Source organism: Camelus dromedarius, chromosome 7, assembly GCF_036321535.1.
Source record: "Camelus dromedarius isolate mCamDro1 chromosome 7, mCamDro1.pat, whole genome shotgun sequence".
Lineage (NCBI taxonomy): Eukaryota > Metazoa > Chordata > Mammalia > Artiodactyla > Camelidae > Camelus > Camelus dromedarius.
In genome coordinates, this window is record NC_087442.1 from 828,602 (window position 1) to 854,071 (window position 25,470).

Here is a 25,470-nt window from a genome sequence, read left to right on the forward strand (position 1 = left end):
CACTTAAGGAGCCGCCAGTCTCGCCAGGTTACCTGTGGACGTTCAGCTAGCTCACACGTGCCAGGGTCAGGTGTGTTAACTTTCTGAAGAACTGAAACCCATTTTTAAAGCTCATGTTTCAATGGAATACCGCCACCAAACTTTCCCCCCATTGCTTTAGTGAATGTTATTTTTTCCTCCTAAACAGATAAACATAATATGTTTGGATTAAACCTGTACTTCATTATTGAAAAAGCCAGGTTCTTTGCTTTTGGTCTTTCTCCCCCCAGTTGGCGTGTCATGCCGCATCCGTGTTACCTGCACTCGTGAGCGCGCACGGAGGTGGCGCGTGCGCACCGGGCTGTGGTGCTGGGTGAGCAGCGCGCTGTGCACGTTTGCCGGGAGGTGTCCCACTTCTGCGGAAGGTGATTGGGCAAAACTGTGCAGAAACAAGTCGTTAGATGGTTAGAAGACGTTCCCCGCCTTTTCCTCTCCGAGTCTCTTTGAATGTTGCGTGCGTGTCTCTGAGGCTTTGATCATCTCAGAGCAGCAACTCGCGCATCCTGCCGGCCCCTCTCCCTTCCCGCGCCGGGGCAGAGGCTGCTGCGGAATTTTCAGCAGGGCCTCTTTTGATAGTTTATTCCACAATACCCAGCGGGCTCCCTTGTTTTTGGAGGCTCTGGAACCAGACCTGGAGGAGGGGCGGCGGTGGGTGCGGGACCTGTAAACAGCCACCCAGCGCCCCTGCCATTGCTGGAAGCTGCTGCTCCGATGCTCCAGCGCCTGACCGCTCACCTGCGAGCCAGGAGGGCTGGGCTGGCCACGGGGACGTGCCCCAGGCTGGCTTTGCTCCTGGCTTTTGAATTAGGGGGCCTTCTCCTGGCTGCATTGACTCTTCTCTGCTTGGTGTATCGCTGGTCGCAGAAACGTTTCCCGATTTGGGTGAAAACCTGTGACATCGCTTGCGGCTTCGTTGATCCCACCGCAGGTTCGCACGCCGGCCCTTCCTGTCTTGGTCGGCTGTGTGTCTTAGAGGGCCTTTGCTTTGCTTTATGTTTAAATTTTCAAATCAGAAGAATTTTTTTTTTTGGCGAGTTTCCAGTAAGCAGAATCTATCCTGTTTTAAAAATGAAACGCTGCCCTAAAATGCTACTCAGCACCGTCTCCGTGTGCTGCCACCTCGTCAAGCTGGAGAGCTGGGTTAGAGTTGTGCAGATTCTGCCTTTGCGGGAGGAGCTGACAGCACCAGTGTCTGCAGGTGGACTTCCGTGGAAACTCTCCAGGTTCCGGCTGCTTTTGCAGGTGTGCGTGTTCCGTCTGGTCAGGTAGCAGCCAGGTGGCCTTCCTGTGCTCTGTGACCCCAGAACAGGCCTGGGCTCCCCTACACACAGTCAGTGCCACGTTGCTATCCGGGGGGTGCTCCTAGAGGCAGCCTTGGGAGAACCCAGGAAAACTTGCTCACCTTTTCAGTGAGGGGAGCGAAGGGACCCATCAGCCCTGGGGGTGTCCGGGCCTGCTTTTCGCATGTGCGTTTGGTGTCAGGTGATCAGTATCAGAGCCGACAAGCTCGGCTGAACCTTCCAGAGATCTTTCCACTCTGGGTCCGAGCATGTTTCTGGAAGACGTGAATTTGTAGCATGTTTTCCTCCTAAATCTTAAATTTTCCAGCACGCAGTTTCCAAAAGCAACAACGACTCTCTCGTTCTCTGGTTTCTGTACAACGTGTTTCCTCAAAAATAGCTCCTGAGATTTGGAAATAGATCTTCCAGGGGAGGCTGAAGTCTGGAACGATTGCCAGGGAAATGGCTAAGCATACAAAGGAAACATGTTGCCACCCTAATATAGCCAGGCACTCCCCCGATCAGACAGAGACAATTAGTTCAGACTTAATAAAAAATAACAGGCCACTCAGTGAGATATTTGGAAAATAAAAGATTGGAACGTCTAATGCTGAGAAGCCCGAGGCCTGGAGTCCATGGCTTCCTCCGGATGCTGAGTTACTTGCGCTGATCTGTTTGCGTTTTCGTGGTGTGGCCGTGCATCTGGGTTTGACGTGAAGACCTGTTTCTCAAGGAAGGCCAGGAAGCTGGGAAGCGTCTTCCCTCTTCTGTGTCTGTGCCGGGGGCTTCTCCTGGGTTCTCTCGTCTTGTCCTAGAGTGACCCAAAGGGAGCACATGTCCCTGAGCGGGAGCTCCGTGTGCTCACACGGCTGCCAGGTGAGGGCGGTGTGGGAGGTGGGCAGGGCAGGTGCCCCATTTACTCTGCTTCCGTCCAGGGCATGTTCTAGTCTGCTTGCCCGGCTCACTGTCTGAGTCAGAGAGCAATTCCATCCTGCCAAAGCCAGAGGGGCGCGTCTGATGGCGCCCTGCACCCAGGAAGGCTCTCTGAGCCCCCCGCCCTGGTGCCCTCATCCTCAGCCACCAGCTCCTGTGAATGATGCCCACAAAGGGGCTTTGAAAGCCTTGCCTGGCCACACCATATGGCCACTCCCAGCAGTCAGGGCCTCCTTATACACGTGGAGAAAGGGCATGGGAGAAGGTGTGACTTGTCCCCGGCCTACGGCCTGCGGGGGAGGGGGCAGAGCTGAACTGGGCATTTCAGCCCCAGATGCCCAGAGAGTGGGCCCGCTGGCTGGGGACCCTCAGCAGATGGGACAGGACCTTCTCTGGTCTCAAGCTCTGGTGGCCCCTCCCCCCCCCCCTCCTCGTGGTGACAGGCGCTGCAGGAGACTGAGGAAAGACTGACACCACGTCTCTGCTTTTGATAATTTCAAGTAGCCAAGGCGTTTGCCATAAAACCACGTGAAGCCCAGTGAGCAGCACAAGAAGCCAGCGATGGTGAAGAGGTGGCTAGTGTGGTGCGGAAATCAGATGGGTTCAGGGTCACAGGGAGGAGCCCTGAGCCCACAGGTGGATGGAGGCTGCATGGGGTCCCCGGAAAGGAGGGACCTGCGGGTAGATGGGGGGACAGACATTCCAGGCAAGAGGATGGACTCAGGCACTGGGGGTCCTCACCACTGGGCGACAGACTCCACCAGGACAGGCCTAGGGAGCAGGGACCGGAGGCAGGAAAGCTGGGAGCGGCTGCAGGGACCATGCAAGGACCGCTCCCAAGATCCCAGGCAGCCTTCCAAGCCCGGGCATCGGCACCAAGGACCACGGTGTCCTCTGAGGATTTCAGCTCTCCCTGGGGCTGGCAGTGGCTCCATGGACAAGGCTTTAGTCTCCCCCACATGTGGCACTGGCAGTGGCTCCGTGGACAAGGCTTTAGTCTCCCCCACATGTGGCACTGACAGTGGCTCCATGGACAAGGCTTTAGTCTCCCCCTGACACGTGGCGCTGACAGTGGCTCCGTGGACAAGGCTTTAGTCTCCCCCACATGTGGCGCTGACAGTGGCTCCGTGGGCAAGGCTTTAGTCACCCCCCTGACACGTGGCGCTGACAGTGGCTCCGTGGACAAGGCTTTAGTCACCCCCTGACACGTGGCGCTGACAGTGGCTCCGTGGACAAGGCCCTTAGTCTCCCCCAACATTCTTCCTTCTGAGTCTCTTTCCCTCTTGCTGTGCTTTTTACTTGTTAACTCTTTCTTTCCCGCTATTTGGACCCATGGAAGAGCCCGCGAAGCCCCCTGTCCTGATGGCACCAGCCAGAGCCTGGGCCTGGCACCTCTCACAGCCCTGCCCTCCTCGCCACAACACAGGCAGGAAAGGGCTGGGTGCCCTTCACGGCGCTCTTGGAGTTCAGAGAAGGTCGTGGGGGTGTTGGCTCATTTCAGTTCGAAATTCTGTCTGCTTGTGGGGATCACGGGCTCCCAGCGGTCTTTGTTGTGGGGGCTCATCTGGACGGCTTGGCTCTGGGCCCCCTGTGTGTGTTTCTTACTCACCTGCCTTTGTGGGGGTGCTCTCAGCCTTGGGCCCTGATCCAGAGACCTGGGCACATTTTCTCAAGCAAAACTTGGGGCATCCAGTCTGCAGAGAAAGCAGCATACTCCTAGAGAAGCCGGAGATCTAGACTGTTGTGTAAAGTTGAGGACACTCTGAGGAAGGCGTCTGGGGAGGTGCGGGTGTGAAGACAGAGTTCCGGCGACACTGTGACTTCCAGGAAGGGTGTCTTCTTCACCGTCCGTCCAGGGCCAGAATTCAGTCAAGTCAGCCCTCAGTTGGTCTCTGGAGGAAGATGGACCCGGTGTGTAGATTGGGGCCTGGGCCACCTCCAGTCCCCTCACCCACCCCACCCAGGACGTGTGTCTCTCCTGTCACACCAGGGCTGGGCTCGGGCGGTCCTGGGATGAGAGAAATGTGGCGGCTGTGTGGGCAGGTGCGCTTGGGGACCGGCTGCAAGGGGACTGCTTCTCAGAGAGGCGAAGCCGCCCTGACATCAGGTGTGTGTGGGGAGAAGCTTGAGAGAGTAAAGGGAAGTGTGAAAGATGGATTAAATAGGGATTTAGACCAAAACAGCCACGGTGGGAGAGGGAGCAGGACTTCTCCAGGGCAGGCTGTCGGAGGGCCCACAGAAGTGGCAGCGGTGGTCCACACCGAGTGCAACAGCCCCGGGCACCCTTCTTGTGGTGGGGGGGGGGGGGTCGTGTCTCTATGGAGAGGCCGGGGTGGCCATGCAGGGCCCTCTTCAACCAGAGCCCAGCTCTCTGCATGCCGCCTCCCCCGGGGACAGCCTCCGTCTGGCGGCTGTGAGCAGACCCCGCGGGCCCGCACAGCACCCGCAGCGGGAGGCTCGTGCTGGCCCCAAGGTCGTCCACTCTGACGCGCCCTCGGTGGGCACCGGAGGACGTCTCCATGCTGAGTGGCGTTATCTGCAGTGAAATGCATTAGCCTGTCAAGAATGGCCAAGCCCAGCTCTTAACCCAACACGTACCCGGCATCGAAGAGGAGAGGTTACAGCAGGTGGCAGAGTGAGGAACGGCCACTCGGGGGTGGCTCGGGCTGTCAGAGGTACATAGGAGCTGTGTATTTCGAGGGGAGAGAGTGCTAGGAAGGCAAATGCAGTCAAACCCAGGGGAATCGGCAGGGGACAGCAGTTTCCAAATGTCAGAGGAGGCACATTCAGGGACGTGACAGAGGAAGACGGGCCCCAGCACAAGTCCCTGACACAGAGCAGTCGGCCCGGCGGCTGCCTCCTGCCCAGGGACACTGGGCGCTGGCGTCACCCTCCCCAGGGCCCCAGGCCCCTTTGGGCTTGGAGTTCTCCGTGGCTCCCAGCCCGTGGCCGCCCCTCGTCTTCCCAGCCCTGGCCGGCAGCTGCTCTGGGCGCGGAGTTCTGCTTGAGGGCCTGGCCCGTGTGTGGCTCCCAAACACTGCGTCCCTGTCGGCGCGTGGGTCACCCTTGAGGTACAGACACCTCAGAGAGCCTTGGGAAGGCTGCGCAGCTGAACTGAGAACTCTTCCAGAACATCTTTTTTCTAGAAAGCTTATTTCTCATAACGATAGAGTCACATTTTCTGAAACAGCGGGGACAAGAGAACTTTACATCTCATCAGAGTGTGAATGTCGGGCCGGTTCGCACTGGTGTTAAGGACGTGCCTGAGACAGGCAGCTCTGTGGTGGCCCACAGGGAGCCTGGGAAGGTCGGGGGGGCTTCCCAGAGGAGCTGGGGAAGGGGGCTCAGAGGGGGAGAGACGCAGGCAGGTGCCCGGGAGAAGATGGAGCCCATGACGCCGTAAGTCTGGGCGGCAGATGGGGAAGTCTTCTTGGAGCTGAAGCTCACGCTGAGGAGAGAGAGACGTTTGGGAAGGGCTGAGCCCAGGTCTGGGAGGGTCTTGGAATGCACAGACGAAACGGAGGGAATTCCAGGAACCAGGCAGAGAGTCCTCTTACTTGTGCTAGATCAGTCTGTGCCGGCCTTCGTCGTTCTTCAGGAGGGTCAAGCCACGGTGAGAGACACCACGGAACAGCGTTTCTCTTCTGCGTCGAACTAGCTGTTCTTAAGTCTGCACTGGGGTGTTCTTCTTTGGGAATCTGGGGAGGTCGTTTTTCTGTCAGCAAGAGCGAGACACTCACTGGAGGCTCTCCGGTGCGGACGGCGACAGTTGTGAAAAAGTATTCTCTTCAGACTTGTGAGCATGAAAAATAAAGCAGGCGTCAAAATTAGGTCTCTGTGTGTGTGTGTCTGTGTTTAGGGTTATTTGGAGAATATCCAAGTGATTACATTAGCAAGTAAGGCCAGATGTTTTAACACGCACAGCTCCGTGGTGTTGAAGGGAGGGAGGGACAGGCAGTCAGGTTTACCCTTGGGTTGACTTTGTGACGTTCAATCGCAAGTCAGGTAGGAGAGTTTATGTGGTAGCTACTGGGTTATTCGTGCACGCAGGGTGTTAATGTCAATGTGAAGCTACGTGTAAACCCTCTAATTAAAGTTTAAAATTTTGGATTTGCTTTATAGGTAAGCACTTTATCATTTGCATTTTTTTTGTAAAGACAGTGAAGCCAGGGAATAACCAGGAGGGGAGTGTTCCCAGCATCAGCTCTCCCATAAACGCGCAACACACGCCCTGTGACCGGAGCCTGAGGTGCTCCTGCGGGAGGAGCCAAAACACAGACTCGTGTGTGAAACGCAGCAATCCGCTGGAGCGGAGTCATGCCTAGTCCCCGTGTTGCAGGACTTTCTCCCCCCACCCCGGCTTCCTCATCCTCTGCCACATTCAAAGAGAAGAAAAATACTGAGTTAAGTGGCCCCAAAATTTGAAATTGAAATGTAAGGGGGAAAACTGGGCAAAAACCCCAGCCGCTGTGGAACTGTGTCTCTTCTGACCTTGGACCCCGCGTTTCCCAGTGATGGCGGTGACACGGGCGTTTTAATTCTGCTCTGGCTCCGCAGCTCCTGGGAGCCCCTCGTCCAGAGGTGGGTTTCTTTGGTACATCTTGAGTCTGCAGGTTTCAAATCAACTCCAAGCGGGGCAGCAAACAGAGCTGGGGCCCTGCATGTGACAAATGGCCCTTGTTCCCCGGCCAGCAGCGTCCCAGGTATCCGCTTGCTCTCTGATCCTCTCCGGGCACCTCCTCCCAGCCCTCAAAGTTCGCATCCCACAGCCCCTCCGGCCTGAGATGCAGGACACCCCCTAGCTGGCTTGACTCGAAGGCCGATGCAGATGCCCATGTCCCGTGGGAGCTCCGCCCCACTCCCTCTGGGCGGGAGGTGGCGGCTTTCAGAAGCTCCCGCAGGCTCAGAGGGCAGAGCCTGCCCTGCTCGGCTGCAGAAATGGAGCAGAGACAGACCAGGAGTGACTTGGCCGCGGCCACCAGCGTGTCAGCAACAGAGCCACCAGACCCGTTGTCAGAGATCCCTGTGCCCCACAGCCGGTTGCAGTTCCCAGCAGATCTCCGAGGAGGAACTGGGCCCCGTGACGTGCCATTTCTGAGACCAGAGGGACAGCTGCTTCCGTGACGCCACCGCCCCGCCCCCACCCGGGCTCTGCCCTTTGGCCTGATAGGCGCTGGATGCAGAGTGGGACTGTGAATCCCTTTTGTGCTCCTGGCCGGCTCCTCCTCAGCCCAGGGAGGTCCCCTGTGCGCCCCTGTCTCTGGGCCTTTGTGCAGCCCTCGCTTCCCACCCTGAAAGCCCTCCAGCCCTGCTTTATCCACAGAGCAACCCATCTGTCAGCTGGCCCAGACCCCCTCTCCGCCCGCCTCCCGGCCCGGCACAGGGCCCTCCCGTCGAACCCTGCTGCCACCCTTGCATTGCCCTTCGCATCAGGAGCGATGGCTGTGGCTGAGAGAGACCTGGGCTGGGGGCCAGGCTCGCCGTCCCCACTGTGCCTTCCCTCCAGAGGAGGCGTTTCTGAAGTGCCAGGTCTGTGGGGTAAACACGCAGCACCAGGGGGGGCCCTTCCCATGCTCCGTGAAACCTCGTCAACACGTTGAACTAAGGTATCGGTGTGGGAAGAGCTGGGGGTGGGGGGTGCTTTACAGCCCCCGTGAAACCATCAGCCGTGACTGCCAGCGTGCGGGGCGGCACCCGGCACAGAGGAGGCGCTCTGCGAGTGCTGAGGGTGGTGGATGAGGACACAGTGACGATGGCAGTGAGGACGGGTGGTGAGGACTCCTTGTCTCTTGAGCAAGACGAGGGTTAGGAAGGCGACCAGAACTTCCGGTAGAACTCAGTCCATGTCCAGCCCAGGCTGCTCTGAGGAGGTGGGCATCTGTCTCTACCTGGCGTGGCTGCTTCCAACCGCCTGCGTGCCAGCCTGGACGGCCCTGGCACACAGGTGGGGCTGCGCAGACCTCCTTCGCCCGAATTGAGCCAGGACGTCTGACTTGGGGAACCCTTGAAGCGTCAAGGTCGGTGAGTCGTCAGCTGCAGGAGTCCAGGAGGCTTCGGATCGTGTTTATTGCTTTATTTGCCCATCGCTGGTGGCCCGGCTTGGGGAGCGGGGCTTGGAGGTGGGACTGAGACCTCCTGGGTCGGCTGGAGTGTTGCCAGGGCTGCGGGTCAGACACGCCTCCTCTCACGTCTCCAGTTCCAGCGTTCAGCTGAAGCATTAAAGGTCGTTACAGAAACCGCATTAGCAACAGTCTGGGGGAGAAAGAAGATGCTTGTTGGAGCTACGTGGGTCCTCCCTGCGTTTCCATTTTCACAACTCCATCCTGATTTGCCCCGGTATTTATCAGGAGCAGAGCACGTGAGGAAGAGGAGTGTGTGTCTGGTCTGCGAGGACTGACAGGCTTTGGGGAAGGGGCCAGCTTGCGCCCCAGCGGGCGCATGAGCTGCGTCCTGGAGGAGGCGCGCTCAGTAATGTGCCCTCTGAGCCCCCCTTTGGGCAGCCTGCCAGCCGCAGAGTCTGTGAGGCCGAGGGCTCTCCTGCACTTCACAACCATGGAGAATGATGGCCCCTCCGAGCCGTCCACGGGGCTCCCAAAGGACGTCACAGCGCTGCCTTGTCTGCGCCTCCGGCAGCAGGACCTGACTCCAGCTCCCCCCGCAGCACCTCCTGCGTCACCCCGGCTGCTGCCCGGGGGCCCTCGGTCCCCCAGGGGCTGCTGCAGGCAGTGATGCCCACCAGGGAGCTGGCATCTACTGAAGCCTCTGTGGTTCTGTGCTGGGCATGAGGGGGCTGGAGAAAGTGACTTCTGTCTTCGAGCTTGGGAGGCGAGAGTTCGCTGACATGAAGACAGCCAGAGACCAGGACAGGACCGGCTGGGGGAGCCTGGCTTGGGGGCACGGGCAGGGCGGCAGGGAGGGCGCGGACAGGGTGTGGGGCTTGGGGGGGCGCTCTGTTTTCTCTGACTGCAGTCGGTTCCAGACTTCGAAGAGACTTGAAAATCATTTTCACTTCTTAGTTAAAATGTGTCTGTATCTTTAACTGTTATTTTGAGAAAACATTTGCAGAATGGGAACGATCACTCCATGCTGCTCAGTAAACACTGCTGGTGGTGGAGTGTCTCGGGGACTTTACTGACGTTGTGGGACCCGAGTTATTAAAATAACGCAGCTGCATCCGACCAGAGGAGCATGGGTTTGCAGCCGAAGCTGTTGTTGGGGTGTCAGGGGCTGGGGGGCGCCACGTCCCTAGTTAAAGCTCTGGGACCCAGCTTAGGATTCCGTCTGGAGAGGTGCTTCTCCCCGTGGGGGGGTGTGCACGTGAGTGCGCACGTGAGTGTGCTGTCCCGCCTTGGAGCCGTAAATGCCATCTGAGCATCGCTGAGCAGCCGGGCGGGGGTGGTGAGACTGTCCCGGGACGAGCGTTGCTGACTTCGTGTCACGAGTCAGTGAAAGGGAGGCGGGGCTGAGGACCGAGGCTCCGCCCCGGGGACAGGTGCCGGGCTGGCCTGGATGAGAGCCGGTCACCCAGGGCTTCGCTCTGGCTCTGCCCTCTCGGGAGGGGGAGGCAGGTTCCTCTGCTTCTCCCTCAGCGATGGCCATGGCCCTGCGCCCCTCAGCCTCTCCCAAGGCGGCACGGGCCCCCGGAGCCGGGAGCGCCCACCCAGCGCACACAGCCCACGCCCGTTTCCGCTTCCCAGAGCAGCACTAATCAGACGAGCCATTTACGGTGAGAACATCTCCATAAAATAGCTCCCGTAAACCAAACTGTGAGTCAGCGCTCCTGGGGTCACAGCAGCCCAGCCAGCCCAGGAGGGGCAGCTCCTTCCAGGTCGCAGCCGCTCGAGGACGGCCGGCCGCCGCTCTCCTGTCCCTTCTGTGCTTTTTCTTGACGAGGCAGTGCTGGCCTCTGCCTTCCCCAGGCCTTTCACTCCCGTTTAATCATATCGAGTGTAGAATTTTATGTGTTTTAAACCTACCTGGTATTGTTTCTTTATTACAACCGTTCACGCCTGCTCCACTTAGAAAATATAAGTAAAAAATAAGGCGAAAGCCTGTGCCCCTCCCCGAGCGGAGCCCCTCCGTCCGCGGCGTCGCGGGGGCCCTGCCCTCTCAGGGTGTTGGCTCCACGTCCAGGCTTCTGTGGGGGCCTCCCTGTGCCCCCAGGCCCCGTGGCCGCCTGCTCGTGACGAGGCGGACGGCCGTCTCCTCCTCCGTGGGGTTGGGGTGCTTCTGCCCCCCGCCCCCGTTTTCACCCTGCTGGGCTCGGGCCCCGCCCCAGGGAGCCCCTCCCTAGCAGCGCGTTCCCGGGGTTTTGTCCTGTCCGCAGAGTAACTGCCCCCCGCCCCCGCACACCCTGATGAACCCATTTCTCTTTCTCCCAGGCTTTGTGCACCCCTCCTTCGTCTGGCCCTGTTGCCACTAATTACGTCCCCAAATAACCCTAAACCCCGGTCGCCTTTGTGTGCGCTCTCCGGCGGGCCCGCTTTGTTCCTGTTGTTCCTTGAAAGGTACAAAGGGTTTTTCTCAAGCCGTTGGCGGCCTGTCTCTCCCTCGGCGGAATCCAGGGACGGCGGGTCTTTTCTCTCGGGGTGAGTCTTGCTCGGCAGCGACAACCGCAGAGGGGACGTTTGCGTTATTACGTGTGTGGGTGGATTTCTGCCTCAGAATCCTAGTCGACGCACTCAGCAAAGTATGTTACAAAGACGTACAAAATACCTCGAGATGCTGCAGAGACGCCCAGGGCCTGTGCCCTGAGGTTCTGCAGAAAGGGATGACTGTGGCTCGACACGCGGCGTGTGCCCTTGTTTTCTGATCCTGCGTCCTCGCACCCTAAGGACTCCCTCTGAAACTCGGAAGCTCTTGGGTAGAAGCACGTCCGGTGCTGCCCTGCTCTGCTGACTGGGCCCCGGGCAGGGGGCGACCAGGCTCGGGGCCTCCGGGTGGCCGGTGGGGCTGCGTGTGCTGCTGGGGTGACTCTGATCACCACGTCCCTTGGCCCCGGACAGGTCGGAGGCAGCGGCGCCAGGATGGGTGTTTGCCGTCTTCTTGTTGGAGCGTCGGTGCCCCTCTTAGCTTTCCGGGCAGGTGAGGCGCCGTTTGGATCTGGTGGAACAGAGGGACACAAGCCTCACACGTCTGGTTGCTTTGTGACAGAACATTTAAGTTTAGGGGCTGTGGGAATGCTGCTCCGTTCTTCTCGGAAACTTCCAAGCTCCGATTTCCCCAGGAAGGGAGCGGAGAGATTCTTGCTCAAGACAGTGGTGGTCGGCAGACGGGGCTCCGCACGGCCCTTGGTGGTGCAGTGCAGCAGGCAGTGGCCCGTGTGGATTGGGGCCCCTCAGGTGTGGTGTCCTGACTCCCGTGTCCTCCCCCGTCTGCAGACGAGGAGGCTCTGCGGGGAGGCTGCGTCCAGCACGAGGAGGACACTGATGGTGGCTAGATTGTGCTTCGAGCCAGCCCGAGTTAACTGCGTCACCCGTTCGCTCTTAGGATCCTCCCAGCAGCTCAGCGCAGCCGCTCCACTGTTACACCCACTTCGCCGGTGACACACTGAAGCACAGAGACTCGGGCAACTTGTCCAGGGTCACGCAGCTCGTGAGCGGCCAGGCCGGGCTTCTGACTGGGGCGATCTGGGCCCCCGACGCCCAGCTGCACAGAGCTGGCCTGGCTCTGTCTTCTCCACCACTGATGACTTCCTTTCCTCCGTGGGACTCCTCCCGAGACACTGGTGGCCCTGGAAGACCTGCCTCCTGAGAGGACAGGCATCGATGTCCCGCTGTGGGCTTGCCCAGGGTCATGTCCGCCCCGTTGCGCTGTGAGTGTCCCTCTCGCCTGGAGCTGGAATGGCTTGCGTCTGTTTCCCTTGGTGATTTTCTCCGCTCCCGGGAGGGTCCAGAAGCTCCGAAGAGACAGACGCCTTGAAACCCAAAGCAGCACGTGCCCCCCCACCCCCACCGTGTACGTGATCGCCGCTTTCGCTGCCAGAAAACAACTTTCTGTTCATTGACACACAGACTGGCTTCTCCTTTCCTGCGCTGGGATGAGAAAACAAACAGATCTGGCCAAACTCCTGGGAGGAGGGCGCCAGCTCTCGGCCGCAGGGAGCTCTTGGTGCTGGGAGAGGCTCACCCCAGGTCTGCGAAGGTGCGGTTCTTGGGCTCGGCACCCGTGGCTCTGCAGACGTGGAAGGAAGCACCATTAGAGACGAATTACATGGACGGCTGGTCGACCCCACATGTAGGTCTATGGCTGAAAGATTCACTGGTTCAATCTGTCTGTCTTCTTCCTTCATAATTAATTGCCTCTTGGTTACCGAGTCCCTGGGTTGCTGCACAAAGTCGTAATTGTCTTTCTAAACTCCAGGGCATCAGGCCAAGTGCTCAGAGGCAGTTCATTACAGCGGTGCCATCCTAGGTCGGAAGCAGGCACTGCTCTAAGTAAAGCAGAGTCAGCCGGCATCTCAACCACTTTAAAACACTTTTTTAACGAAGGGGCTGGAAGGTGCTGCACCTTCTCGTCCTGCAAAGTGAAGACCGTTGGCCAGAAGCCTCCACCGGGCTCAGGATGTGTGTGCCGCTGGAGGGAACCACGGCTTGACTGCGTCTGCACCTTGGCCGGCCCCTCTAGTTCACAGGTCAGGGTTTCCGTGACCTCAGCCAGGGAGTCTGCATCCTGAGTGTAGATTCTGCCCTTCCTGCCAAACCAGGAAGCGCTCAAAACGGAAGTGGGCTGGTATCTGTCTTCCTCAGAGCATGCTTTGCAGGGTATTTGCCGTTGTCAGGTACCTTTGCTCAAATTAAACGCCCTCCACGGATGGTCACAGCCCTGTGTTCCAAACTCACTCGACAGAACGTCACTCATAGGAGGCTGGTCTTGGCTTGTCCTCGGCGTGGGGGTCCTGTCCGGTCTTGCGTGGCCCCCTTGCAGGTTTGGTAATGATTGCAGGGCGATAAACTCGGGTGAGTGCTCTGGTCCGATAGCCTTGCCCTGCAATGAGAACTAATGCTGTGAACTTGAAGGTGCATTTTAAATAAGTGTTTGAGCCCAGCCCGGGGTCTCTGTCCCCCCGAGGGGTCAGTGAGAGCGTGCCATCACCTGTCCCCGGGTGGACTGCGGTCGCCTTTCTACGACCAAGTGACACTTCCAAATGAGGAACACGGCTCCAGGCCGAGGCCCCGGGGGGTCACTTGCTAGTCTGGGGGCGGGAGGGTGTGGGAGCAAGGGCTTCCCCGACAAACCCCCGTGATGGGCTTGCTGGGGGCTCAGACCAGCAGCGCACAGGATTGACAGGCTCCCCTGAGCCGAGGGGCTTCAGGCCCAGTCAGTTCGTCTCCCGACCCCGGCCAGAGCCTTGCGAAGTCAGGCACTGTCTGCATTGTTTTTCTCTGTTCTAAAAAGAAGCTCATTTTTCCTGAGACGTTTTTAATTTTGAAGTCACAGTACAGAGAATGGACAGCGTATAGAATTTCTATAAATAATTTACGAAGGATAATCAACCTCAGGGACCAGTTTAAAAGGTCGTGTGGTGATTCCCCTGAGATTTCTGCATCTCTTGGCTCCTGCCTGCCTCTCTGGGGACACCTGCCGGGTCCTGTGACTGTGCAGCAGGTGGGGGAGGAGGCTGAGAGGCCGTGGCAGGTGTGAGAGCTCGCGGCTCAGGTCCTCAGTGACGTGGAGGGACGGCACGTGGTGCGGGGCAGAACCAGCCCTGCGGTAATGAAGATGTGCGGGTTCCGAGCCCCTTCCTTGGGCAGCGGGACGGCGTGTCCCCTCCTGGTGGGCGTGCCCATCAGACTGGGGCGTGTCGCACTAAACCACTTGTGAGTGATCTCGGGCTCTGTCACAAGCCGGTGGATCGACGCTTCTTGTGTCAACTCAAGGGAAGCAGCCAAGGGGGCGTTTGCCCGCGGCGGGTGTGCAGCCTGGCTCTCCCAGCCCTGCCTGGCGGACTCTGGATTCCATCAGACACCTCAGTGAGCTTCAGAGTACCTGAGACCCACACACAGCTGTCATCGCTCCGGCTCCACAGTCCCCAGTTTCGTGGCCTTGTGCCGTGGCCCAGGCACTGTTCCCACCCAGCCTCAGGTCCGGAAGACGAGGTAGGAGTGGCAGATGGAGAAGAGGCCCCCCGTGCCCACTCCTGCACAGGGTGGAGCTCGGACCCCAGCCTCGCGGAAGGCGGCAGGCAGACCCCTGTGGACGAGCGAGCTGCGGACTGAGGGGACTGCCTCCAGTCGGCCCAGGAAAGCTCGGCCACGAGCCAGGCTGCCTCAGCAGGGAGATGCCAGCTGCAGGTGCGCAGTTCTCTGCCACGTTCACAGCCCATCAGTGCAGGTGGGCTCCAGCCCGCATGCGCACAAGAGGCCACGTCCCCGTCGGCAGGGCCTCCAGCCAGACTTGCACCTCCAGACAGTGCGCCAGCACGGCGGAGTCACACTGCCAGGAGCGGTCAGATCGCAGATGGGGGCTGGGTCTCAGCGGTGTTGCCAGCGGGGTTACACGGACCCACGTCCCCCTGCTCACCCCCCGTGGCTCCACCCCTGGGAAGTTCTTCTCTGGCCTCAGCGGTGACCCAGCCTCAGCTCTCTGGTGCAGGGCCTGGGTCCAGCCCTGGTGGGACCAGCGGGCGCCGGTGTGGCCTTGGCTGCGCCTCTGAACTGATACTAATCACCTGTCAGATGAGGAGGTCTGAGTCGGCCAGCTCTGAAATCCTGCGTCTCCTCTAGAAACGTCTCTGACCTCGCCAAGCTGCCGAGACTCGGTTCTGGTTCAGAGAACTGTCTTCCTTTAGTCGCTGCGGCTCCTCCGCTGTTGCTCTGGGCAACGATGGGGGCGGGGCGGCAGGCACTGTGCTGGGAGCTCCACCTTCACGGACCCTTTCCTTCTTCTGTACCATTTTGTTACTTCCTCTTCTCAGTGGAAACACGCAGGCTCGGGGACCTGGAGTGGCTCGCCCAAGTTCTCACAGAGCCTGGCCTCCCCCCAGGGAGCCAGGACGGCCGGGTGCAGGCTGGGCGGTCACCAACAGCTTCACAGGCAGACGCCGGGCAGGCCTGGTGCTTCATTTCTCGGGGAGGAGACCTCGCACCTCAGATCCTCTTCCCCCGAGGAGCCCTCTCTCAGAGGACGTGCTCTGAGCTCCCTTGGCCTCAGCTCCGTCAGACCTGTCCTGGGTGAGCTGTGTTGAACCGTAGACGTTACTGCAGAAACGTTTTTGGTGTGTTTCGCCCATTCGAGCAACGTCCCGTGTGCCTTAGTGGGAAGTGAGAGGTGGACTTGGCTCCTTGTGTCTGGGGCTCTGTGTTTTTGAGATTCTGGGGAAACGTGGGTGGGTTTTTCAAACAAATTTGTTGTTTAGAAACCACGTGTAATTCTGAGCGCTGGATGAGGTGGGGCAAGGAGAAGGGAGGGGTGGGGAGGGGGAGGGGCCAGGGAGGGACGGGGGCAGGGACTGGAGGGTGGGACGCTCTCGTCAGAGACCCCACCTCACCTCACCGTTGGCCCTTTTCCATTTTCACTTGTCCTTTCCACGGTCCCCCGCAGGCACCCACACTGGTCCCTGTGACCAGTCGCTCTAGTGGGGAGGGGGTTCACGTCTGGTGGTGCCTAGCAGCCCCTCAAAGCACCCAGGCCGTCCTCCCACCTGGACAGGCCCCCAGGGCCAGCACAGCGTCCCCAGGGAGCTCCGGGGGCCCTGCCACCCGCCCTCGGTGGCTTCTCAAGGACCTCCAGTGCCGAGGAAAGCAGCAGCCCGGGTGACGGAGGGGAAGCCCACGGAGGGCGCGGAGGCCCAGCCGCCGGGGGCTGGAGGGCAGGTGGGGTGGCCCCTGGGCACGTCCGCAGCTCGTGGGCTCAGACTCCGACAGACTTCCCTCCGTGTGGTTTATTCGGAGGCCCCAGCGGAAGGCTGGGATCTTCCTATCACCGCTGATGCTCCGGAGTCGGGGGCATCCGGCTGAGTCTGGGGTGACGGGGAGGCAGCCGGAGCCCCACGTCCGGCAGCCTTGCAGGGCCGAGGGCGCGGCCGGGCCTCCCACGAGGGCTGGCTAAACGTCCCTGTGCAAGGTGGCCCGAGACTCCGCGGGGACCCAGAGGGGCTCTGTGGTTCTCCATGGGGCCGGGCCTTCAGCTCGCCGACACCCGAGCCCTGCCCGGCGGTGTGCCCAGCAAAACGGGCGTCTCCCGCCAGCCTGGCACCATCCTCCGCAGACTCACTTTGTCCTGTCCGCTTGGGCGGAGTTTAGGGAACAAGGAGAACAGAAAGAGGGGTTTTCCCTGAACACCCCGACTCTGGTGCCAGTGTCTGTGTTTCCGTCCATCGTGCAAAACCCCTCGCCTCCCTCCGTGGCCCACACTCTGATACAGGAGGAGGGCACCTGAGTCAGAGCACACCTTCTCCTGAACCTGTGTGTCTGTGCGTGTGTACCTGTGTGTACCATGTGGCATGTGTGTCTCCAGCATATTTGTCTGTGTGTGTATCTGCAGGTGTGTGTGGTCACAGGTGAATCCCCAGCCCCTTGGCTCTCAGGACCCAGCTCTGACCCCCGCCGGCACTCACTCGCGCCCTCCCTGTCTTGCAGGAGCTGTGCCGGCAGCGCATGGCCGTGCGCACGTCCGAGCGCCCGGAGGCCCCGCACACGTCCCGCGTCAGCAGTGTGTCATCTCAGTTCAGCGACGGGCCGATGCCCAGCCCCTCTGCGCGGAGCAGCACCTCGTCCTGGTCGGAGGAGCCTGTGCAGCCCAACATGGACATCTCGACCGGCCACATGGTCCTGGTGAGGCGCGCGTCCTCTGTGCTGGGACGGGCTTGGCCGTCTCTGTCGGGGGGACAGGAGGGAGAGGCTTGCGGGGCCCCACGCCACTCACACGCCCCGATTCCTGCGACAGCAGATGTAAGGTGGGGGGAACGTGACCTTGACAGGTGGCTCAGGGGCAGGAGGAGGGCAGCCACACGTCCAAGCCCCTCTGCACCGAGGTCTCCCCAAGTGGGCACCTGAGAACTGGCCACTTGGGGTCCTCTCTGCTCTGCTCAGAACCCGAGCACACCCCTCAGTGCGGGGTTACACCTTGGCTATCTGTGCCAGTGGTGGGTGCACATCGGTTAGTGCCTGCTGTGTGCATGGCTCCCCCCAGCCCGACGCAACAGACAGCAGTCCTGTCCTTGCCCCCAGTCCTCAGGTGAATTAACATCACTCACGGGCATCTTCTAATTAAAAGTGACATGGGAAGGATCGGGGCTCCGTAAGCGTCTGCTGGAGGCCACGGTGCAGAAGCCTCCCAGTGGGAAGCCCCCCCAGTGGCCCTGCCCCCCCAGCACGTGCCCCCTCGATGGCCAGGTTTTGTTGAGAGGCATTTGTTCTATCTCAGCCCTTCTTGCTGGGAAGTTCTGAAGGCCGTGTGGACACCCCTCTCCCACCCCGGCCGCAGGTGTCCTGTCCAGTGACTGTCACTGGACACACAGTTCCTGGCCATTGTCTCTCCCCTGGAGATGGGGTTCCCGTTGGGGAGGGGTTCCCTCTGTGGTTAACTTCCCAAAACCCAGTGCGGGGTGGGTCCTGCAAGGTGTTTTTGCTGCGCTAAACATTTACTTCTTGTGGGAACTTTCCTTGATTGTTTATTTAATAACAACATGGACAAGGGGAGTTAGGCCACAGAAGCCGGGGTCTCGGTCCCGCTGGCCGCGGTGACAGGCACCTCTGACTGGGCAGCCTCAGCTACAGACACTTCTCACCATCTGGAGGCCGGGAGTCTGAGGTCCGGGGCCCGCAGATCCGTGTGCGGCGGAGGGCCGCTTCTGGCCGCAGCCGGCAGCTTCTTGCTGCATCCTCACGTGGGGAAGGGGCGAGGGAGCTCTGTGGGGTCTACTATGAGGGCACTGACCCCGTCACCACGGCTCCACCCTGTGACCTCATCACCTCCTGACACTGCCACCCTGGGGGTTAGGACTCAACACAGCAATTTGAGGGAACACAGACCTTCCTTCCAGAGCAGCCAGGAGCCCACGTTTTCCCTAAAAAGCAGAGCCTGGAGGTGACCTCGGGGGCCGAGGCACTCACTTCCAGGATGTCTGAGTCCTGGGCCGGGAGGCACGGATGCCGGACCGGTTCGGACCAGACACGGGGAGAGTGATGAACGCAGCAGCTGGCCTCAGAGGGCATGAAGACAAAATGAAGACGAAGTGGAGGTGTCCAGCTGGCCGGGCAGCCGAGGCTGGGCCGCTCGTCCGTGCCTGCTTCCTCCTGGTCACACGCGCGGCCTCGCGGTGGGAGGGCGCCCGGGGCTGAGTTCACAGGGTGCTCCTCAGGCTCTGGTGTGGGCGCGGTTGGGTCCCGAGTCCCGTGCCTGCAGTTGCCGGAGCAGTCGGCTCACAGCTCAAGGTGCAGACGTGTGCTGACGCCCTGCTGTGCGCCGAGCCAGCAACTCGGAGAGCCTCTTCCCTGGATGGATAATGGTTACGCTGCGTTAGAGCTGACCTTTCAGAGAACATTTGGATATTTGTCCCTTTCAGAAAAAGAACCTTGACCAGAAGTCCAGCCTTCTAGTGAGACACCGTCTGGGGACCAGCACCAGCAAATGCACTTGCCAGGCGGGCTGGCTGGGGAGGTTCACTCCAAGAGCCTTTACTGTGCTGTGAGGTTTTCAGATTTCAAGTCACTTGAGTCACAGTCTGCTGATATCTCAAGTCTAAGTGGGATGTGGAAACGTTGTATTTGGGGTAGAAAATTGTGTTTTGAGTTCACGTGTGAAAGGCAGACAGAAAGGAAGCCGGGTGATTGCCTCTCAGTTGAGTTGCCCCGGCTGCGAGCTGACTCAGTCTCCAGCCGGCCAGGTGGCTGCTACGCCTGGTGCGAGGTGGCCCAGGTGACAGGGCCCTGCCCAGCTCAGACGCCGTCGTGTGTCCAGACGCATGTCCGCCACCCGGCCAGCCTGGAGACCCACACAGTCAGCGTCCCCAGCTCTCCACCACAGACCCTGGACTCAGGGGCCTTTCTGATTCACCGGTGCTTTATTTGAAGTGGGCATCCAGGTACTTTCTCGACTCCAAGGGCACAGGCTGTGGGCAGCTGGAGCCGGAAAGCCAAGGGGACCTGCAATGGGCAGCATCTGCCCCTCAGTCCCGGGTCCTGCTTTCTGCCCTTTGACCCCTTACGGCGGGTTTGGGCGACCTCCCAGCCCCACACCTGTCCTTGCGCCGGGCATCATCCCCCTCTGGGACCCAGACACCTGGAGACATGGCGGACGTGAACCCCACTGGGCGTTTGTACAGCTTCTCACCCACAGAAAGCAGGTGAAAGGACCCATCCTTCAGGCTCTGGAGCTGCGGCCCGGTCTCACAGGAGAGGCCGTGGGGCACGTTCACTAGACCGGAGTCACCATCTGGGGACCTGGTGTGTGGATGGTGGGGACCGTGTGCCGGGACCTCAGGACTCACCAAGACCACGAGGAGACAAGTCTGCGGTGGTCAGTCATCCGGGCGCCATGGGGAAACGTTTTGTGTTTATCAGATGGCTGGCGTAATGACCCCCGCAAACTGCGTGCCAGGGACTCAGAGACCAGGCGGTGAGTCACACGAGATCCAGGCCGATCCCAGGAACCCGCTGTTCCTGGTGTCCAGCTGCTCCCGTCGTAACTGAAGATGTGCTGGAGTCAGCGGCAAAGCTCCCTGCGTCTGGACAGCAGGTGGAAGCGAGGGGCCCCCACAAGTTGCCTGGGAAGGACACTCGTCCCCGAGGCCAGTCACCAGTGAAAGGACAGAAGCACTTCTGAAGGAATGAGTGGCGTAGGAAGGTAAAAGGCGGAATATTGACCCGTCCCGCTGGAGGACCATCGGGGGTGGGGCAGGGGGCCCGAGCGCCCTTCTCCCTCTCCCTCTCCCGGCCACTCCGTCCACTGCAATGTGTCCTTAGTGTATGTGCTGTGACTTAATGCTAGGAGCCCTCACATAGAATTTTAGAAATAAACGCTCCACCTGGGGGGTGAGCAGCCTCACCCTCCCCCGGGAGGAGGCAGGAAGGTCTCCCTGCTGACGAGATGTCACAGGCTGCGGTGCAGACGATGAAGCCACTGAGACCAGCTCGTTTAATCCAGACAGTCTTCATGGGGGAGGAGGCTGAGGAACTTAGCCACCTGGGCAAGGCGTCCAGGCTGGGGGACAAGGCGGAGAAATGGCCCAGGGAGCACGTACTGCCTGAGGCCAGGGGCACTGAGGTCTCAGGGACCACAAGGGTTGGCAGGTGCAGGAACCTGGTTGGGGGAGGGGTTCCCGGGCGGCTGCTCAGGAGAAACGTGGGAGCTGGTGGGGCCGTCAGAGCCCCTCCCAGGAGCCATGTCTTCCCCCGGAGACTGACCAGCATCAGACTGCCACCGCTCAGGGCACTGAGGGCCAGTCTGGGGGTGGCACACGGATTCTGGGGCCCCGTGAACTTGGGACAAAGCCGGGAAGCTGAGCCGCTTGCTGGTTCCATGTCCCGGGACAAGCCCTTCGACTTCTCTTTTCTCATCTGCCAAACGGGCTTAGGAGCAGTGCCTCCTGCGAGGGCCCCCGTGAGGGATGAACTTGATGGCCTGAGAGGTGCCATGCATCGTGGAACCTCCCCGGCATCGCTGCCTCCAACTGCAGATCCACCAGAAAGGATCACAGGGAAAAACAAACCAGTTTTCCTTTGATGAAACTATGGGAGAACAGGGCCTTCTCCACACGGAAAGCGTCTCGTGCCCCAGAAACCAGCAGCCCCGGGCGCACGGGGAGGTGCTGGGGTGGGGGGCGGTCTCCAGGAGGCTGTGACTGTGGCCCCTCCCTCAGCAAGTCGAGGCCACACCGGGCGCAGGGCCCTGTGCGTGGTGGGGGCCCTGCAGCATTTGCAGAAGGACCAGCATTGCCAGGAGGAGGAGACGGGAAGGGAAACAGCCCCAGCGATAAGCCTGGTCGGTTTCCAAGGCAACAGGGCTTGGAGCAGTGCTCCGGAAACAGGCGGCCTCTTTTGACTGACTTTGTGGAACTGTTGTCAACTTCGTTGGTTTTTGGGGTTTTTTTTAAATATATTTTTATTGAGGTATAGTAAGTTTACAATGTTGTGCCTTAAATATGCAACCGGGACATGACTTAAGAGCTCTGCCTCCTTTTGTGAGGCGAAGCATCACCTCTGAATTATCTCTCAAGAAGATCTGTTTCTAAACCACATTTGTTTTCAGAGGCTGATGTGTCAGCCTGACGGCTTCGTGGGCGACACCGAGGGCAGGTGGCGGTCCTGAGGCCCTGATTCCTCGGGCGCCGGCCGCCAAGCACGGGGCCGTGTAGCTGGAGGGGCCGACGTCTTCATCCATGATGCAGGGGAGGGTCTGGGCTGAATCTCTGCGTCCCTTTTGTTCTTGGAAAATACGATAAAACAGGAAAGAGTGTCGCTGAGCATTTACGTAACAGCACTGCCCTAAGAAACCGTGGAGGAGGAGCTGTTTTAGCCCATTTCACAGATGAAGGCAATAAAACCAAGAGCAGTGAGATAAATCCCTGAAAAGTCACAACATTGCAGCCTCGCACCCATGGCTTCCCACGGCCCCAGAAGAGAAGAAGCTTATGGAAGCAGGAGTGTTTGGGGATGTGGTGGCTGAGGGCCCACGGAGGGTGAGGACCGGGCAGCCGCGGTGGACCTGGCCACGTGCTGGTGGAGCTGGGCCCCTCTGACCTCGCAGCCCGGCCCGCAGGACTCGTGGCCTCCCCACAGGCGGCCGCCTCTGCACGCCTGGAGTCTCACAAGGAAGAGCCTTTTTTGACCCTTGCACTTTGAGGAAGCTCCCTGTCTGGTCGTCTTCTCTCTCCTTAACTTACACTTTTATACCTATCTATGGTATGAGTCAGTTGCTTAACCAGGAAGCAGACGCCTCTTCCTGGAAGCCACAGGAACGGAACAGAAGCAGAGGTTCCATTGGGGGCCCCTGGTTCCCGTGTCTCCATCTTTCAGTGCAGCACCTGTGTTTCTAAAAGGGGGCGGCTCCACAGTTCCTCGCCGTGCTCTCTCCAGCCCTGCTCTCTCTGGCCTGCACGTGTGTCTGCGGCTCAGCTGGCCACTGTCCTGGTGGTGAAGGTGCCTGGGCTGGGCTCCCTGCAGCCGTGCACCCGCTCGCTGACACCAGTGGTGGCAGCGGCTTCGAGTCCATCTGAGCCAGGGGTCTCCTTGCCGCTGGGGAACCACATCCTCAGACGTGGAGCTCCGAGGCTGTGGCTCCCGCCAGCGGTGCTGGTCTCTGTGGTTCATGCTCGGAGCAGCACACTCTTGCCTGGAAGCTGTTTCCTGCTGTTTGACCACGTCCTGCTACTGAGACAGAGGCTTTCTGGGAGTGAAATGGCTCGAACGCATCAAAGCAGAGGCCCGCAGCCCCCAGCTCTCCCTGCCTGGTGGGCGTGGGTGACGGCACTTTGGGGGTGGCCGTGGGGAGCCTTCCAGGCCACATCGCGTGTTGGTGTCGGGTCAGAGGTCCTGGGCTGTGCTGAGTCTCCAGAGCAGGAAGGTGGGCCTGAGATGAGTCGGGGTCAGAGGAGCAGGCAGGGGTGAGAAGTGCCCACTCAGATGACCCTGGGACACACTTAAGAGCTAGGCCATCAGTCAGGGTCCAGTTCGGGTAGAGTCAGCCTGAGCTCCCGACGGCGGCCCTGGCCTTGGGCTCGGCCCCAACCTGAGTCACGGCGTCTCGCTGGCTTGGAGGCTTTTCTAGAGCCTCCTGTGTCTGTGTGCTTTCTTACCCCAGTCACCACCTCTCCAGCCTAGAAACCGCTGCCGTGGAGCGAGTCCACACCCGCTTCTAACTGCTCGGGGAGCCCAGTTACTCAGACCAGACAGTGTGTGGCGGTGCCTGGCGGGTGCCTGGAGCACCATCGGTGTTTAATCAGGATCGGGACCCTGCTCTGCCCCCCTTGGAGTTCAGGGCTGTACCCCGCCCTCCCCATTTTCACCCTCACAGGAGGGCGTTCATGCACCCATCTCCAGACTGAGAGTAATGCCCTGGGGGCTGGGGGTGGGGTAGAGCTCAGTGCAGAGTACTTGCCTCGTATGCGTGATGTCCCGGGTTCAATCCCCAGGACCTCCGTTAAAAAAGAATTATAAAAAAGAGTGGTGTGCGGCTTTAAATCCTGCATCTTCTTAAAAGCAAGTTTACAGTGGCCTAAGTTTACGGTTTTCTTAGCATTTTCCTGTTGTTTGAGTCCCAGCCGCCCAGGTTCGAGGGTTGTGTTTTGTGTTTGCGTTAATGGAGACGTTTTCGTGACGACTTGTGCACCTGGTGGGAAGGTAGTGGTGGAGAGCGTGTCTTCCGGTCTGTTCCGACGTCCGGGACCCCAGGCCCTCGTGCAGAGCCAGCGTCGCTGCCCGGAGCCGCACACAGCCTCCCGGTGCCGCGGCGTCTGGGAGGCGGCCCCACAGAGCGCGTGCCCGCGCTCGTCTGGACAGTCTGTGTTATTCTGCTGCTCAGTGAACAGCGGTTTGTTTATTGTATATGATTCAAGGTGACTGAGCCAATGTTCAAACGTCACCGCTCCGTCACAGCATATGTAAGGATGGCTGTGGGCTGAATTTCTGGAAGTAAGACCCTGGGTCATCGAGTGTGCCTGTTGTGTGTCCTGAGAGGTGTCGCCAAGCTTCCTGCCAAAACGTGGACGTCCTGACGCTCCCACCAGCTCTGCAGAAAATGACACCTGTGCCCCAGACCCTCCCCACCTGGGTGTTGGCCAACTTTGATCTTCCACCGGTGAGTGGAAATGCTATTTCAGAGTAGTTTAATTTTCATTTCTCTGGCCACACGTGATTTTTCATAGCTTTGGGAGCCACTTACTGTTCCTTCCAAGAGTGATTTCAGAAGTGTCCCTCAGGGTGGGGGGCCACGACCCCAGAGTGGAAGTTCTGCACATAGTTACAGGTCAGCAGGTGTGGACGCCAACGGGGGTTCACGGAACATGTCATTGTGAAACCAGCCTGCTTTTGTCTGTCTTGTGTGCCCAGTGACCAGTCCACATGGGACAGCCAGCCACGGTCGTCGTGAGAGAGGCAGGGACCCTCTGGACATCCCACAGGGATGAGTGACCTGGCTGGAAGGCTGGCCGGCTGACTGCCCCGAGCCTGTGTTTCCTGTGTGTGAGAATTGAGCGTCGGTGCTCTGGGACGGCAGAGTGTTGTTACGGCTTCCAAAACTAACCTGCCTGGTGATGTCACAGGAAAGTGGCTCTTGAGGGAGGAGCGCCTGACTGTTGTGGTGGGGTCTCTGGGCCTCAAGGGACCAGTCTTGGTTGGCTCAGGCAGACGGGGTGACTTAAATGACAGAATCTCATTGTCTCCCATCCTGGGGGCTGGAAGTCCCAGAGGCAGGCATGGCAGGGCTGGTTCCTCCTGAGGCCTCGTCCTTGGCGTGCGGACAGCCGTCTTCCCCCATGTCCTCACACGGGCATCCCTCTGTGTTGTCTGCGTTCCAATCTCCTCCTCTTATAAGGACACCAGTCGCACTGGGTCAGGGCCCACCCGTATACCTCACTTCACCGTGATCCCCTCTCTAAACCCCGTCTCCAAATACACCCACGTCCTGAAGTCTGGGGGGTCATGACTCCAGCGTGTGAACTGAGGGACACAGCCCGTGGCAAGGACCAAGGCTTGGGCCGGTGTTTTCGGTAGCTTGACGCCGCTGGAGGCCACGTCATGTTCTGTGGTCGCGTGCATTGTGGGGCCGAGCGGGGGTCGCACTGCCGAGGGGACTCCGGGGCGTCTGCTCTGCGGCCCCCACTCCCTGAGCACGGCCGGCTGGGATGGCGCAGAGGCTGGTGAACCTCAACTTCCCTGGTGCAGGTCACACTTTCCTGGGGGCTGACCTCCACCCGCCACCTTCCCTGGGAGAAGGCGCATCTCAGGAGCATCCTCGGGGAGGGAGGGGTGCACGTGGCAGTCACGGGGTCAGGCCGGTCAGTCTCTCCCCCAGGCGCTGGGACCTGGGCCGGACGCTGTGTGGGAGGGAGGGGCCGGGCGCCCCTCGGGGAGAAGGTGGCAGGGGATTGAGCCCACGGACACAGGCTCTGGGGCCCTGGGCCGGGTGCTTCCCTACCGAGATGACCTGCAGCCCCTCCCAGGTGCCTGGCGCCCTGGGCGGGGGCTGTGACCCGGCTGCCGCCCCACGTGGCCGTCCCCACGGCACCAGCTCTCCTTGCAGCCGTGACACCAGTGGCTTACAATGGTTTGGTGCTGAA

The 25,470-nt window shown here is 60.0% G+C and overlaps 1 protein-coding gene across 2 annotated transcripts in view; it reads left to right on the forward strand.

Moving 5' to 3' along the window:
• The window catches only part of PTPRN2 (protein tyrosine phosphatase receptor type N2), a 519,628-nt gene that overhangs the window by 417,471 nt on the left and 76,687 nt on the right, over window positions 1-25,470 (forward strand). For both annotated transcript variants that reach the window (XM_064487140.1, XM_064487141.1), the window contains one exon: window positions 16,832-17,026. In XM_064487140.1, the coding sequence (XP_064343210.1) occupies window positions 16,832-17,026 (195 nt within the window). The remainder of the gene's footprint in view (window positions 1-16,831; window positions 17,027-25,470) is intronic.